Below are 11,904 nucleotides of genomic sequence, written 5' to 3' on the forward strand. Positions count from 1 at the left end.
TGGAAAGGAAAATATCTCAGGATCATTTTCCCAAATTATGATGACTTGGTAAACATGTCCCTTTAATTCAGAGATGAATACTATATGGAAAGAAAGATAATAGCATAACTAATTGCAAGAATGCAAAACTCCTCTTCCAAAACAGCTTTTATGTTGCCAATGCTGCATATGTAATTTGGTGATTTGTATTTTCAAATCTGTTTTGTATCAATTGCGTAACCAGCAGAATTGAAAGATGTACAAATCATTTTACAGGTTGTAACATGCAGTATGTGTTACAGAGCACAGCAGGGTCATTTTAATAAATGAGTGGGCCCATGTGTAAATTATTTACATGGACCACCTCCACTCCAGAAATATGACGCTGGCTCCTTTGCAGAATACAGAAAAGACTTCAGCACTGTACCAGAGCCAGCGTCCACTGCTTCAAAGAAGTGGCAGAAATATGGCGTCAGCGAGCACCCGGTGACATCCTGTTCTGGGTTTATGGTGGGTACTGCAGGGCTGCCTTGACTAAGGGTCCATGTGCATGGCACACCCTGCACCCATTGTAGCTTCACCACTTTTGTTAAACAGTGGATAAAGTATAGTTTGGTCTCATCACATGCTGTACCCACGGCAGGCCATGTTTTAAAACTAGTAAAACTAATTTCTTCACAATTAATTCTGGTTAAGAGTTGAAATCACCGTAGTTGTGCATAAAATAGCTAAACCTAATGGAATAATAATGATTTTTAAGGGAGCATTTCTGTTGAAATGTATTTAGTTTAAAAGCAATCTGTGTTTGGTATGAATATCAAGGATAAGGGTACTTTATGTACTCCCCAAATCAATTGGGATGCAATGTGAAGTTCCACAGGAGATGTCAACGGTCAAAATACCACCGCCTGAATCCCAACAGTGTGGGGACCCCGGCTCCAGTATCCTGACCGCCGACATCCCGAAGGTAAGTAGCTCATATACAAATGTAGATAGTAATTTTTCTAAGAGGTGAGCACTATTAGAGATATATTTATTCTTATCCTCCACATCGTGACATATGTATGGTGTTTTTATTGCCACTTATTGCATGCATTTATCAAAAACAGAACAGGATAGTTTTATGTAGTGTTTTTCTTAGATATCCTAAGGTATCACAGCTGTTAAATGGACTTCATGATGCTAAGATATTGCTGGTGGCAACCCTTAGAGGCAAGAGGCGCTGCTATAATGCTCTATCGCCCTTTCATAAATAGACCCCTTAGACTGGGAAACCCTCTCCTCTTCTGGTTCCCACTGTTAAGCTGGATACACACTAGTCGATATGTTGTCCGATCCCGCAGATCAGAGCAACATATCGAGTACATCGTCTAGTGTGTACCCATGACACCCCCCTTCGGCCCTTCTCCCATCTGACCCGGCATCGGCAAGTGTGTATGCATTTGTTGCATGTCGGGTTCTGTCGCCCATGAAGTCAGGCTGGGTACACATGGTCTGATGTGTACCCAGCATTAGTGTTTCATTCTGAGCGAGTTATCTCCCTAGCACTGATTATGTCACATTTATGTATTCTGTAAGTACTGTATACTGTGACTGTTTGGTGTATAATGTATATTGTTGTCTTATTACATCTTACATCTTGTTACAGTACATCTTTCTTATGCAGTGTCATCACAAGGGGGGTGTTACACGCCGAGGGGTGACACCAAAGTGCCGACTCCTCCTCAGTGAAAGGAGCCAGGTGCTGCACTGTACCATTACGTGCAGCACTCACAAAGTGAGGGAGCCGACACTGCACACTGACTGGTCCCCGGGTGCAGTCCACACCTCCGGGACCCCTGGAGTAACCAATAAGGTGGTTCGGGCTGCAAGGCTACACCCCCTACCTGTGATGCCATGCCCCTGCCTGCGAGTCCATGCTTCTCTTCTGCCGGCATGCAACTTCGCTGCGCGCACACTACAGACCTCTCCGCACCGGGTGTCACCGCAGGGAGGGACGCCACTTTTCTTATATCAATTTTTATTTGATTTGTTTTCTGCATATTGTACTTAAAACAGAACTTCAATAAAAACTTTAACTTAATTTGGGGTGGAGGTCAATATGCTAAAGCTAAAGTACAGCATACTACAGATATGTCCTCATACATCTAGACTCAATGCGCCATGGTCCCGTGAAACTGTGCTAACTTTATACCTCTCCTGCTGTTTTGATTGCTTGACTTTTGCAGACAATCAGCAGTGTAGTTACCTTCTCCCATGTAAATATGCATGGGAGAAGGTACTGCCGAGGGTACTGCCAACAACTCTACATATATGATACAGGCCACTTCAAAGCAGCATGTCAGGATAAGGGTTTTTTTTGGACCAGCCAGATAAGAAGAGCATTGTACTGTATTTTAGATTAATTTCTAACCTGCACCCTAAACAAAAATGTGGTACAGACCATTAAAGCCAACGACTGTACTTCCTGAATGCCAAATGCAGTGACAGTGTTATAGAACCAATTCCAGCCAAATAAGATATTGCATTTGTAACAGGGAAATAAGCAGTGTGAGCCAAGAAATGGTAATATATTATAGCTTTGTAATTTGTTGAGTGTACGGTACATGGCGGCAGCTCTACTGAGCAAGCATGCACAACTTTCAGTGCCAATTCAATTCTTCTCAATGTTGATATCTTGGTAAAATATGGTACCTGAATGTTGCTAAATTTCCTACGCACTTCTATAGGGTATGAGCGAAATTGCCAATGTTGGTGCTTGCAAAGTGCTGCGGTTCTGATAGCACTCTGCAATCATTGCAGATAATTGATTTCATACTCATTACTGTACCTCCTATGTTGAATATACACCCTACCTTTATTGATATACTGTATTATATTGAGGGTGGTAAGATTTCTCCATGGCATTGCAGCTGCATACTTGTTACATTTAAATTGATTGATTTGAGTGATGATGTTATATGTATTTCCCTTTAGAACAACGAAACATCAGCAGTGATTTACAGTAATAACAACATACTTTACAGCTCAGATACTATTACAAATGTTGATTCATTAGACACTTTAATGACCAAATGCATCATTTATAGTAATGGCTTATTCCTAGTATACATGTATAAGGAAATTATTTTTTAATTATTTATATTGTATACATTACTTGGTTACAAAAGAACAGTAATGAGTTATGACCAACATAAGTCCATTTGTATGTGGCAAATATATCCGACTACCTGGTACATTAGATGGTGGGCAGAGAGTATACACAATCATCTTACTCTCCATTGCTCCTTATAAATGGTACAGTGGTAAGGAAATAAAAATCGTGAATCCTTTAGAATATTCTATTATCCTTTAGTACTTTATCAATCTAACATATGATTTGGTCTGATCTCTTGTAATTCCTGATAATATGCACAAAATCTTGTTAAACATATAATATAAAAAATATTTTTTAAACACAATGATCAAACATCAACAGCCTTTGCTAGAGAAAGTATGTGCAGGGGCATACAGGAGCTTGTTTGGGTGTGGGTCGGGCATTGATGACATGTGATTGTCCCTGGGGGTGGGACAGGAATTGATTACACATGCTTGCTGGGTGCTGGGTTGGGGATTTTTACACATGCTTGTCTGGGTGGGGGGCTTGGCGGGGGCCTGGGCTAGCCATGGAGAAGGAACAATCTCGTCCCCTTTCCTGCTTTGCAGCAGCACACATAGTCTTCCTGTTTAATATTATCAGAGTGGGTGTTGCCGTGCCCCATGCTTGGACACGTCCCCCTCTAAAACAGGGCCGCACTGGTGTGTAGGCGGCCCTGAGCATGTGCTCCTGTGGGATTATTAGTTATATTACATAGGATTATCAAATATATGAAGGAGGAAAGATTGATTTTAATGTTGCAATTAAAGAATGGACAATATGACTTGGGTTCGGTATATTATGGCAGCATTAACCAAGTCAATATTCGTAATGTCAACATGAGAATGTTGACATGGTGATAATGTTGACAATGCTTTAGCAAGGTACCCCTAACACTAAGCCTTACCCCTAAACATAGCCCTAACACTAATGTCGTCATTTTCACTATGTCAACGTGTGATGTGTCCACATTTTCCAGGTGTTGATATTTATGATGTTGACATTTAACCATGTCGACATCATAATCGTCTCATGAGGGTGCAAGGGCTTACTTACTTTCACCTTTATCAATATATGGCCAGACAAGTGTGCAAGAGGAGAAATTTCAAAACTGTTCTTTCTCATCCAGAGGTGGTAGCTGAAAATGATCAAGGGCCTATAGTGAGAAGTGGAGGGGGCATGACTAGTGGTGTGTGGGTGTGGTCAGTGCCATGTGGTCGTGTACATCTGCTACACTGTCAGCCCCAATATCATCCTTAACATTAAAAAGCAAAAGAATTGCCTCATTTTGGGGCAATTAGATGCACTAAACCTTGGCGAGAGATAAAGTACCAACCAATCAGCTCCAAATTGTCATTTTTCAAACACACCCTGTAACATGACAGTTAATAGCTGATTGGTTGGTACTTTATCTCTCTCTATTTTATGACTCTCCAAAGCTTAGTACATCTCCCCCTTTGTGAGGAAAATAGAAATACCATTTTAATATTATGATTTATAATATTGTGGCAAACTGGGGTAGCTGGCCATCATTATGCCATCATGATGATAGGCCTATTTTTATGTGGAGGTCTGAAGCTGTAATCCAATTCCTCCCCCCCATTGTGAATCTCACCCTTTCTGCCTCAATCAACATGTAAGTGCTAAGTAGTAGATGCCAGTCAGATCTTGATTGAAGTTTACTGCCTTTTTGGGCCCATACAGTATGTGTAGAAGTCTGCACCGAATTAGGCTGCCAAAATGTCACCTGGCTAATCCAGCAGACTACTCTAAGAATGTTATTGGGTGAGGTGAAAGTGGAAGTGGTTTAGTATGAACAAGAAACCTTCATATGATTAAAAAAAAAAACTGCTTTCCATCAAAGCAACTGAACCCCAACTGTGACATGTTCTAGTGGGAGAATAATGGATTTGCCCTATGTCAGTGATTATGGAAAGTACTGTACTTGCAAATCCTAGATGTTAAATGTTTGGATAACTCTCCATAAACTGACCATATTAGGAACCCGGAATCGGGTCACGTAAGCGCATATTGTTATTATTGTTATCCTTTATTTATATGGCTCCACAAGTGTTCCACAGCGCCTTACAGAGTACATAAACTAATAAGTGCACAAGAAACGAGTAACTTACAGTACAATACAGTGCAGGACAAGGACATGGTTTATATACATTGCTGCAATAGCGATTAAAACACTCAAAAATAAGCAACAGGTGCCTTTGTTGGGAGTAAGGAGTAGAAGAAAGTGTATGGAGAAGCACATGAGGCAAGAGGTCCCTGCTCTTGAGAGCTTACATTCTAAAGGGGAGGGGTAGACAGACAGTCATGTCACAGAAAGGGTAGATATGAATGAAAGAGCATGACGTGGATTAGGATGAGAGCTGGAAGGCCTTGATAAAGTAGTGGGTCTTGGGAGACCATTTGAAGATTTGTAGAGAGGTGGACAGTCTGATAGGGAGAGGGAGAGAGTTCCAAAGGTAGGGAGCAGCATGGGCAAAATCTTGGCACTTGGAGGGTGAGTAGGTCCATTGGGAGAGACCAAATGAAGAGGTGAGGGTAAGGAGTTTAGAGGCAGAGGATTCTGTAGGAATGTCAATTAGAATATTAAAATCACCTAGAATAATGGAGGGAAAATCATAGGAGAGAAAGTGAGGGAGCCAGGAAGAAAAGTTGTCAAGGAACTTGGAGGGAGGGCCAGGGGGATGGTAAATGACAGCTACTATGAGGTGTACTGGTTGGAAGAGGTGTATAGCATGAACCTCAAATGTGGGGAATGTAAGGGATGGTTCAGAGGGTATTATCTGGTAGGAATAACTGGCAGATAGAAGGACCCCAACACCACCACCATGGCGACCCCCAGGACGAGGAGTATGTGAGAAAGTGAGGCACCCAGAGGAGAGAGCAGCAGGAGAAGTGGTGTCAGAGGTTGAAATCTAGGTTTCAGAAATGGCTAGGAGATGTAGGGAGTTGGAAATGAAAAGGTTATGGTGGGGACCAGTTTATTACAGATTGACCTGGCATTCCAGACGGCACAGGATAGAGGGATGGCCTTTGTGGGGGAGATGTGAATAAGATTATCAGGGTTGCTGTAGCGTGGAGGTGAGATTAATTTGGGACACCGATATGAATAGAGGGTAGCGATGGTGCGGGCACCTGAGCTAGAAAGGGAACTTGTAGGAAGTGGGCAGCGAGGGAGATGTGGATGGCAGTGGGGTGAAGTGACAGGGAGAGGAGTGTAGGAGGAGGGATTAGCGGTGGGGTAGTAGGACCGGCGTGGGGGAGAACAGAATGAAAGTGGAGTAATGGTAGAGGAGGGAAAAGAAAGCAGACAGAGGAGGGGAGGGCAGGGGAGGAGGAGGTTGAGGAGTCAAGGGGGAAAGGATAAAGGTGGAAGCAGGGGGAAGAACAGAGGATTAGGTAGAGACTGAATGAAGGGGGAAGTTGAAGAAAACATTGTCAAGGTGTAGATAAGTAAACTAGAGAGAAACGAAAATTTGAAATATAAATGAAATATGAATGCGAGAGAAAGTGCAAGAGATTTTAAGAAATGCAAGTGAAAGAACAGAGTTGGTAAATATGTATGCACATTAATACAAGTTTATTATTGAGCAGAATAAAAGTGAAATTTAATGGGTGCATAAATTGAATAAAAAAGTAGACTGTTGGCCTGATTCAGATCCGGTCGCAAGCGCTGAGCGCTCACAACCGGGTCGATGGTGGCCCACAGCGCATGCGCACGATGGAGCCAGCTCCGTCGTGCGCATGTGCGAGACCCGGCTAGCGACGGGCGCTCCGTTGCTCCGGGTCTCGCACCAAAGGGGGCGAGCTGCCGATGTTGAGTGACAGCTCGTCCCGTTTGGTGGGCGGGCCGGGGGGATGGCTGCCCAAACGGAGGTGTTCCCATGAGAACACCTGCCATTTGGGGGCAGCCCCACTGACATCACAAGTGATGTCAGTGGAGAGCTTCCGGCTCTGTTAGATACCACAAGGGTCTCGTCGCAAACCCGATGGTCGTGATGGTCTTGACCATCGCGAACATCATCCTGGCCGCTCGCAATAGCTGTAGGTGGTCACCCACAGCTATGCAAGTGGACAAGAGGTCGCTCCAAAAAAAAAAGCCTGACCCTGATTCAGTGCGAGCGCTCTGTCAGAGCGAGTGGCTCTGAATCAGGCCCTGTGTTAGCAGATAAAGGATGTGAGGATAGGCAAGTGAGCTATGACAAAGAGACAGCATTTCCAAGTGGAAAGAGGCAAACTGACATAGACACAGATACAGTATGCATTGAGATGTATGTGAAAATCAGAAGGCCAGCATTAGTAATAGCAATAGAAGTGTTGAGTTCTTGCCGTGATCACAGAGGGTGTCTATGTGTAACAGTCCTGGATATGCAGACAGCAGAGGTTTGTCGTGAAGAGATTGTGAACTCACAATTTTTTATGCAAGTTTGTCCTTATATTGAGTGGATTGTTGATAGTTGATAATACACAAGGTACAACCTGCACAACCAAAGATATCGCTAATAGATTTCCATACACACTGATAGATATCTATGATAGATATTTCAGTGAAGTCATGTCTTTACAGGCAAATCTTTACAAAATCGTCCAAGTTGGCCTGCATATATGGTCGTCCATAGATATCGTTATCGTCCATGCGGGAACGCGCATTATTGGTCGTTTGTCGATCATTCACTGCATAAAAATGAACGATATGAACGATTTATCGTTGACTGATATTGTTATCGTTCATATCGTTCAGGAAAATCATCCCGTGTGTATGCAGCTTTAGAGTGTTCTCATTCTACTTATCTTTGGTTTAACGCAGGTATAACGCTACAGTTATGCACTTAGAAAAATCTGCACTTTGAAAAAAAGAGGCCTACAGCCCTGAGAATGATACTTATACAGAGATGCAGGCAAGTGTGGACACTAATTAATGAAAAACCCCAATGGCCATCCAAAAGAAAGCTAGCAATAAAATGGCTTAAGTAAACAGGCAACACATAGCAAACATTTAGGACTAGAAATAATCATGCCTTCACTCAGTCAATAGACCTGAGAGAATCCTTAAAACAAATTAACTACAATTATAAATCATAAGGCATTATGAACAATAACAGTATAAATCAGTATAGAAATAGCTGTTTACTTATTAGGATAATGAAATAAACCAGGCACAAGAGATGAAATACTCTGCAGTATAATTCAGTATAGAAATATCCCCTCAGACTGGCCCCACGTAGCTGTGAATATCGCCAAGGCAGCTGAGCAGGCACAGTGATATTTTACTAAGTCTATCAAAATAGCATCATTAACTTAATTGTGCTTTTTTTATTTTTTATTTTGCTCTTTTAATGTGAGCTAGCCATACCAGACAGGAACCATTCAGAGTGTATTTCAGTCTCCCAGAAGCTTGTGTTATTGCATGTGTAATGACAGTGTTTAATCTCAGCTCTGACATTAAACAATTTGAAGAATGATTTTATGGAGGAATGAAAACAGTGCGGTAAAATTGTGATAACTTGTATAGAATTTTAGAAAACTTATTTGACATGACTCTCTCAGTATGAGAAACAGTATATTCCTTCAGCGTGTGGCAGGCTCATGGTTGGTAAGAACTAGTGGTAAATCCATGCTGTGTAGCCTATAAATACAGACAGTTGCAGCTAGATATTATGCTACGCTATTAATGGCAATGCTTACATTTGTTAAGGCCCAATAAATCTCAGTATGCATGTAAGTTATAGTGCTTTTCAAATCCAATATAAGAGCTACAGTACATTTACATTCAAATATTGCTTAAAAGACGTGGAAAATGTTATGGAAAAATGTAAAAAAAAATTTCCATCCACAAATTTACTTCGGTGACAATGTGATCCAAATCTGAGCATTCCAAAACCGCCTACCCCAGGTGTTGTGTCTATAGCCCCTGCAGTACAGCATTTCTGCACTTCTATAAAGGAACTCTTCTATGGTAGGACTTAATTAGAAATAACTCATGACAAGCTGCTGCTACTGTAAATGAAAAACATCTGGAATAGTTTTCCACTTTATAACTCTCTAAAAAACTTTAGTCAATGAAAAAAAAAGTGACTTACCATTGCCAAGAATATTGAATATCTTCTTTACAGATTCATTAACACAAAGTTATTCCCCTGTCTGAGACTGAGTAGACGGTCCATGTTTCTGACTGCAGTGCTTTAGAGTATTGAGTGTATTCCCCTCCTCTGCTGCTCAGCTAAACACAGTCACAGCGATACGTTCATACAGTTATCCCTCACCCTACTCTCTCTCTGCAGTGACGGAGTGGCTTGCCAGTAAATCATAATTGCCTGAGTCTCTGCATTTTATATACCGCCCAGTGAGACAGATGTGCATAAAAGATGATATTTCACTGAATGAAACCACTTTGGTCTTAACCTTTTTTTCCCCCCTGTACCACAAGGCAATATAAAAAACCTCAGACCTTTCCTTTAGACTTTTACTGCATTAAAAGCGTTCTGGGGTTAAATGTCTACAAAACAAGTCGTATTACTCACTTTTCATCACATCAGCAATGAAGGGGTTATAGAACTGCAGCATTTGGCTGGCCCTATTTATTTAATTCCTCAGAGCTGCCTGTTAGCTGGCTCAAAGACTGTTTATATAGTCCTGTACAGCTAAACATTACCTACACTCCATGCCTAAAATTAAAATGAATCATTTATTCTTTTTTTTTTAAGTAGAAAAAAAAAATCTCTATGCTCGTTTTACCAGGAAGAAAACGCCTTTCATAAAGTGTTTCCAGGCTGCTAGAGGGTGAATAATGTCAGTGCAGAGACTGTGCATGAGAGGAAAGGAGCCCATGAAAATGACATGATGAGGGACAGTACTTTTTACAGTCTCTCGTAAAATCATAAGGCACTGCACAGTGACACAGAGTGTAACTATTTTCATTCATTTCATTGTGCTGTGCTTAGTACGAGGGTGGATCCAAAAGTTGGTGTCCTTACCATGAATAACAGAGAAATTTAAGGTCAACTGGCATAGTCTCCATTATTTCAATACACTTCTCCCATCCATGCTCCAACCTCTAGATTCTGTTCAGGAAAAAGTCCTGGGATTGGTCCTCAAACCAGTCCTGTACGGAAGTCATGGTATCGTCATCAGACGCAAAAGTCTTTCCACGAATGTGTTCATTGAGCTTGTGTGTGAATCTCAGTAGACGTCATCTCCCTATTTCATCAAAGCCTTTCAGCTCTCATCTTAACTTGCTGCTACATACTCCTCTCTCCCTGCCTACCCCATCTGTTTCACCCCTGTCTGTCTGTCCCTCCCCCTTAGAATGTAAGCTCCTATGAGCAGGGCCCTCTACCCTCTTGTGCTTCTCCTTACTATACCTTCATCTACTTCTTACTCTCTACCAGGGCACCTAACACTTGGTTGCTTTGCATTGTTGCTTATCTGGGTGTTATCAGGGCCGAAACTAGGATTTTTGTCACCAGGGGCAAGACAGTAATTTGGCGCCCCCCATGTAATTCCCCCTGCAGTAGTGCCCATATTGTAATGCCCCCATAGTAATGCCCATATGTTAATACCCCCATAGTAATGTAGTAATGCCCCTGTAGTGCCCACCATACAGTAATGCCCCTGTAGTGCCCATGCTCCCATATTAATGCCCCTGTAGTGCCCATGCTTTCATAGTAATGCCCCTGTAGTGCCCATGCTCTCATAGTAATGCCCCTGTATTGCCCATGCCCCCATAGTAATATCCCTGTAGTGCCCTTACAGTAATGCCCCTGTAGTGCTCATGCCCCCACAGTAATGCCCCTGTGGTAATGCCCCTGTAGTGCCCATGCCCCAATAGTAATGCCCCTGTAGTGCTCATGCCCCATTATTAATGCCCCTTATTGCCTATGCCCCCATAGTAATGCCCCTGCCCCCATAATAATGCCCCTGTAGTGCAGCTTATTAAAAAAAAAAATACTTACCTTGAACCCCGCTCCTGCATCCAGCGTCGCGTCCGGTCCGCCGGCTGCTCCTTGGAACTATGGGGGAGATGTCATGACGTCTCCCCCATAGTGCCCGTGGGGAGAGCCGGAAGCTGGAGTTCGGGAGAGAACTCCAGCCTCCGGCTCCGGCTACACCGCGTCGCTGCAGAGAAGGAGCCGGGCGCCCGCTGGTAATAAATATTACCAGCGGACGTCCGGCTTGGAGCCTCTCTGCAGCGCCGGGCTGGAGGTCACTGGCACCAGGTACAGCGGCTCACCCGGTGCACGTGCACCTCCAGCCCCCCCCTAGTTGCGGCCCTGGTGTTATGGTCGCGGATGTAGCAATGTATATTATCCATGCCCTGTAATGTATTGTATTGTATTGTACTGTAAGTCACTGTAAATCAATCTATTTATGTACTTTGTAAGGCGCTGCGGAACACTTGTGGCGCCATATAAATAAATGATAATAATAATATTAATTGTAGATATTTCATGGCGGTTTGAGTTTCAGTTTTCTCCATTTTTCACTGTTTTCCATTTTTCAACTTTTTGCGATATTGTTCCGTTTACTATTCAATATCTACAAAAATAAAAGAAGAATTGTGCTGTCATTTTCCACAGTGTTCTACTAAGACCTCTAGTACATACATACAGAAAATCAATATAGGGTGACATATACTACTACTATGTGAGGACACAGTCTTGATCCACCCTTGTATATCAGCTACTGTATAACCGTGAGAACTGATCACAGTATACAGTACATTATAGTACAGTTTCCTTTACAATATATAAAATAAATATATTATAGATCTT

At 42.4% G+C, this 11,904-nt stretch overlaps 1 protein-coding gene across 4 annotated transcripts in view; it reads right to left on the reverse strand.

The window, feature by feature from the left end:
• IL16 (interleukin 16) overlaps positions 1-9,408 on the reverse strand; it is a 154,399-nt gene extending 144,991 nt beyond the window's left edge. For all 4 annotated transcript variants that reach the window (XM_088472854.1, XM_088472853.1, XM_088472855.1 and 1 more), the window contains exon 1: positions 9,214-9,408. Coding sequence is in view for 1 of the 4 variants with exons in the window: in XM_088472855.1 (XP_088328981.1) it covers positions 9,214-9,216 (3 nt within the window). In the remaining 3 variants the exon portion in view is untranslated. The remainder of the gene's footprint in view (positions 1-9,213) is intronic.
• Between the last annotated feature and the right edge of the window lie 2,496 nt (positions 9,409-11,904).

This window comes from Taudactylus pleione, unplaced genomic scaffold, assembly GCF_031769625.1.
Source record: "Taudactylus pleione unplaced genomic scaffold, aTauple2 ptg000129l, whole genome shotgun sequence".
Taxonomy (NCBI): domain Eukaryota; kingdom Metazoa; phylum Chordata; class Amphibia; order Anura; family Myobatrachidae; genus Taudactylus; species Taudactylus pleione.